The sequence below is a fragment of the Dendroctonus ponderosae genome, unplaced genomic scaffold (assembly GCF_020466585.1).
Source record: "Dendroctonus ponderosae isolate FM_Combo_2020 unplaced genomic scaffold, Dpon_F_20191213v2 Dpon_F_20191213_1, whole genome shotgun sequence".
In the NCBI taxonomy this organism is placed as follows: Eukaryota; Metazoa; Arthropoda; class Insecta; order Coleoptera; family Curculionidae; genus Dendroctonus; species Dendroctonus ponderosae.
In genome coordinates, this window is record NW_026017110.1 from 1,733,666 (window position 1) to 1,739,158 (window position 5,493).

At 36.8% G+C, this 5,493-nt stretch overlaps 1 protein-coding gene across 1 annotated transcript in view; it reads right to left on the reverse strand.

Annotated features, from left to right (window-relative positions):
* LOC109543735 (rho GTPase-activating protein 26) overlaps window positions 1-5,493 on the reverse strand; it is a gene marked incomplete at its 3' end in the record, with an annotated part of 44,470 nt that overhangs the window by 12,237 nt on the left and 26,740 nt on the right. Inside the window, 1 exon segment of the mRNA XM_048660879.1 lies at window positions 4,555-4,725. Coding sequence (XP_048516836.1) covers window positions 4,555-4,725 — 171 coding nt within the window.

Below are 5,493 nucleotides of genomic sequence, written 5' to 3' on the forward strand. Positions count from 1 at the left end.
TCTAACAAAATAAGTGCTTTTCTGATGGCAATGTTGACTTTGCCAGTTAGATGGATGATTAGTAATCGATGGGTTGGGGTTCAGATCGTGATTTACTAGGTTGTGCTCACTTTGGGTCATGTTTTATGACAATACTAACTGATGAAAAATAAATCCGCGTCAATTCGATATTTGAGCACAATTGCGAAAATAAAATCCCCTATCAAGTCCCAAGAATCCTAAAAAACTCTCTAAAGGCGTTAAAGATGCTGATATAACTGAGAATGCCAACATCAAAAATATAACGAAGAAACCACCACTAACTAAACCAGCCGCATGCAGTATGTTAGGAAAGCTGATCAAAATTATTACATACAAAACAGACTTTGCATAAATTAATTGACAAAATATGGGGCAGTCGGCTGCTAATTGTGGCCAATAATAATAAACAGACTCGCATGTAACAATAGATCTGTTTATAATCATGGTTATTCTTTGCATCCTGCTGCCATTCTATTGCCTAATCGTATGGACGCTGATGAAACGGCTGGAAATGTTTATGTAATAAACGCGAGGAATTTAGAAAAATGCAATAATGGACTTGTACGTGTAAAATTTTAATTTCCGAGATGTAGCCGTCTGGTAAATGAGCTCTCCACATGCGTTACCAGCAGCCTCCGAGCAAACAGGATTGCGTCAATCGAAGTGAAAAAAAAAAAGTGAAGGCACGGATGTTCCGACCAAAATCTAATCTAAATAATAAATAAGAAGTCGTGTATTCGTGTCCGATGGGATGCTTCAGGTACGTTCTCTCTTCCATTTTTGTTACCCAGCCTGTTATTGTTACCTTTTCAGGCGCAATTGTGTATGACGACCTTCAAATACCTCGGCTTGATTGTTCCATAAAAGCTCATCGGACAAAACGGAAATTGACAATTTCGTATCTACGGTCACGGATATGTATGTTCGTATACTGAAAAATCGCAAAATTTGCCACACAAATCTACAGGAAAATAACAGCACGGATATTATGGTTAATGATAGGAATCATCAACAGAGGACAAAGTAGGTTTACTTGCAACAACAGCGTTATTTCATAAAAAAAAAATATGGATGCACTATGGATGAACCAAAGCTCCGTTTTAATTTTTTTAAACTCGCATCCCAAACTCTGAACTGGTTGATCAGAAACACGCTTCAGAAGGGCATGGTGCAAAAATGAAAAACCGCAAAAAATCTTACTCAAGTTCAAGAACTAGTTATCGAGAAACCAGTAGATCGAATGAGACCAGATTCACCTCACTTGTAAAATGAAGGTTCCTTTTCGATTTTTTGAAACCCGCATATGAAGAACTGAAGCAAGTAATCAGAAGCGGGCATCAGAAGGACGAGGTGCAAAAATAGAAAATCGTCCAAAATTTTACTCAAGTACAAGAACTAATTATGAAGAAACCAGTGGATCGACTGAAACCAGATTCACATCACATGTAAAATGAAGGTTCTGTTTCGATTTTTTGAAGCCCGCATATGAAGAATTGAAGTAAATAATCAGAAGCGGGCATCAGAAGGAAGAGGTGCAAAAATGGAAAACCGCCCAAAATTTTACTTAAGTACAAGAACTAATTATGAAGAAACCAGTAGATCGGATGAAAACAGATTCACATCACACGTAAAATGAAGGTTTCGTTTCCAATTTTTGAAACCCGCATATGAAGGACTGAAGCAAATGATCAGAAGCGGGTATCAGAAGGACGAGGTGCAAAAATCGAAACCCGCCCAAAAGTTTACTCAAGTTCAAGAACTAATTATGAAGAAACCAGCGGATCGAATGAAACCAGATTCACCTCACATGTAAAATGAAGGTTCCGTTTCGATTTTTTGAAGCCCGCATATGAAGAACTGAAGTAAATAATCAGAAGCGGGCATCAGAAGGACGAGGTGCAAAAATCGAAACCCGCCCAAAAGTTTACTCAAGTTCAAGAACTAATTATCAGGAAACTAGTGGATCGAAGAAAACCAGATTCACCTCACATGTAAAATGAAGGTTCCGTTTCGATTTTTTGAAGCCCGCATATGAAGAACTGAAGTAAATAATCAGAAGCGGGCATCAGAAGGAAGAGGTGCCAAAATCGAAACCGGCCCAAAAGTTTACTCAAGTTCAAGAACTAATTATCAAGAAACTAGTAGATCGAATGAAACCAGATTCACCTCACATGTAAAATGAAGGTTCCGTTTCGATTTTTTTGATTTTGAAATCCGCAAATGAAGGGTTGATGCAAATGATTAGAAACGGGCATCAAAAGGACGAGGTGCAAAAATGAAAAACCGCTCAAAAATTTACTCAAGTTCAAGCATCAATTATCAAGAAACCAGAAAATCGAATAAAACCAGGCTCACATAACATGTAAAATGAAGGTTTCTTTTCGATTTTTTGAAACCCACATAAGAATTTCTGAAGCAGGTAATTAGAAACGATCAAGAGAAGGATCGGGTGCACAAATCAAAAAACACAAAACATTTTGCTCAAGTTCAAGAATGAATGAATCATGAAGGAACCAGTGGCTCGAGTGAAACCAAATTCACATAACATGAAAAATCAAGTTTCTTGTTCCATGTTTTGAAACAGGCATTGAAATGTCTGAAGCGAGTGATTAGAAACGATCATGAGAAGGACAACATGCAAAAATAAAAAAGCGGAAAATATCACCCAAGTTCAAAAATAAATTATGAAGGAAGAACCAGAGGATCGAATGAAACAAAATTAAGATCACATGTAAACCATGGCTTCTATTTCATTTTCATTCATTTTTTTTGAATCTTTATATGGATCTCTAAAACAGGTGATCATGAGAAGGACCGGGTGCAAAAATAAGCAAACATTTTCACCAAAGTTCAAGAATGAATTATGAAGGTACCAGTGGATCAAGTGAAACCAGATTCACATTACTCGGAAAGCAAAGCTTCTTTTTCCATTTTTCTTTAAACCAGCATTAAAATGGCTGAAGCGGGCCTTAGAAACGGCCAAGAGAAGGGCAGGGTTGAAAAATAAAAAATCGTAAACACTTTGACGCAAGTTCAAGAATGAATTATGTAGAAACCAGTGGATCGAATGAAACCAAATTCACATCGCCTGTAAACTGGGGCATTCTTTACAAGTTCATAAAATCCGTATTCGGATATATTAGCCCACAGTTCAGAAACGCACTTTCGAAAAATCTGGGGCAAAAATAAAAAGCTGCACAAAAACTTGGCAAAGTTCAAAAAATAATTAGGCCCGAACGACTGGCCCGAATAAAGCCAAATTCGCCCTAAACGTGATGTTGATTCGCCCTAAATGTAACCTAAAGCCTCCTTTATAATGTCCTGAAGTTCGCATTCCTATATTTTCAAACGGTTGACCGAAAACGGGCTTCAGAACAGCAATATGAAATTAAAAACGAGCAAACTTTCGACATGGCGCATAATTAAAAATCCTTCGTAAACACCAGCTAACAAAACTAGATCAGCGAAAAAAATCCATAACTTTCATCCTTGTATTATGCGAATTGTCTACATAAAATCGAAAACAATGCCCTCGAAAAATATGCATATTTATAAACTATTGTTTAATGTATTGTAATCATCATACACCTGGAATCGTCACCGCATAATATAAAGAAAAGCATTATTTTTTATGCGATGCAAAGCAAACTGGCCAGACCAAGTATGTCAATTGAAAACATATTTTAACCATTAGTCTGTTTCTGTTCAACAAAACACACACGGTCACGTCGATATCAAGGTAATCGTTGAATAATCATTAAGTATTTATCGATAACAATAAAATCGTCGGTCATAATCAGGGCAAGCTATATACGCTTTTGTTCAGGTAGTTGCTTGTTTAATAGCGGCTAATTTATACTAAAATGGTTTTCATAGATTTCTGATAATCAGACGCAACCTGTGAAAATTCCTCGTTCTACTAAACCGTCTTTGAAGAGCGCCTAAAGCGAAAAAAACAGCTTTCTTGACTGGTAAGCTGCTTAAAGAAGAAAGGGCAATAAATATGTTGTAAAGTCGCATTATCCCATGCCTCTTAATGACATATTTAACGTAAACACCACAGCGAATTTCGTGTTTCCCAAAACCCATTTACAATTTTATTGCCGCCTTGTAAATCCAAACTATCGCTAATGGATACCGTTAAGAGATTTTAGTGCATTTCTCCACTTTGCGGCAGGCAAAGCGCGTTTCAATAGTTTGAAAATTCTACATTATAATATATGGCCCATAAAAGTAAAACATTTCAAATCTTGCGAGAACACTTTAAGTCGAGGACAACAAATCACGTGCTTGCCTAATTTGGTACCGCTGGGTTCCAAACCACTTTCTTTTATACTTTGTTAAAACAATAACCCGATTTGTTTGACTCATTCTTCTGTGAAATGGTGTATCGCTTTTGGGGGATTTGGAGACGTTTTGTTTCGTCATGGTCGCTTTGTACAACAACAACCAGAACATGGGTTATTGAAAACAATTGGGACTAAAACAGATCCATTATTCTGGTCTGTTTCGGCCAAAAGTGTGCCCACTTACCTCTTGTAATGTGTTGGGATTTTTCGTGGTTTTATTTAGGTATCTTTCTTGATTTTGGCAAAATTTTGCAGTCTGTTTCTCGAACTTTTTCTTTTCGCTTTTCACGCCGCCGATGTATTTTTTCCGAAACTCCTCCAGTGGCTTGAGAACGGAGGAATTGGCGTTCTCCAACTGAAACAACAAAGGAAAATGTGTGATTATTTCAGCTACGGGTACATATTTGATGAAGAAAAATATTTTATGCAAAGTGTTTTATGCAAAGCAACCCATTTAGCGCATTCAAATTGCCATCAAATTTCGCATAAAAATGTGTTGTTTTCTTTGGGCGAAACATACGTTGAATAGCAAAGTATTAACAAATCTCGGTTGGAAACTATTGATGTCTGAAAACTCACCAGAAGACAATTCACAACCATTTTGGAAGCAAATTTGACCGATTTGAACGACTACCAAAAACCCACGTTATATTTTCGCAACATTCGCCAGATTCTTATTAAAATAGGCTTTTATGAACGATCGTTTTGTGACATTGTGCATACGTTGTGAGTTAAATAAAAGGCAAAATATTCCCTCAAACGCGTATTGTTCGATATGCAGGTGATTTTTTCATGGCCCTGTATAAAGAACGGTTATCTAAAGCACTGCGCTATTAAGGCAATGAAACTACGGTTGAAAAAAATAACCGCATACCGCATCTCTATGGCCGACAACTAGTCATTTACTATTGACTCAGTTATCATTATGTAACGGAACAAAAAAAAAACATGGCAATTATTTAATTTTAAAAAGCTGAAAGAAAAACGTAGATTTTCCTGCTGGTAATTCGAATATAAAGGATACAAGGCATAAATAAAACCTCAACCCGACCTAAGTCAGTTGTTATTATCACTGCACCCACTGGGGTTATCAGCAAATATTCAATAAATCAGGCCACTTCAA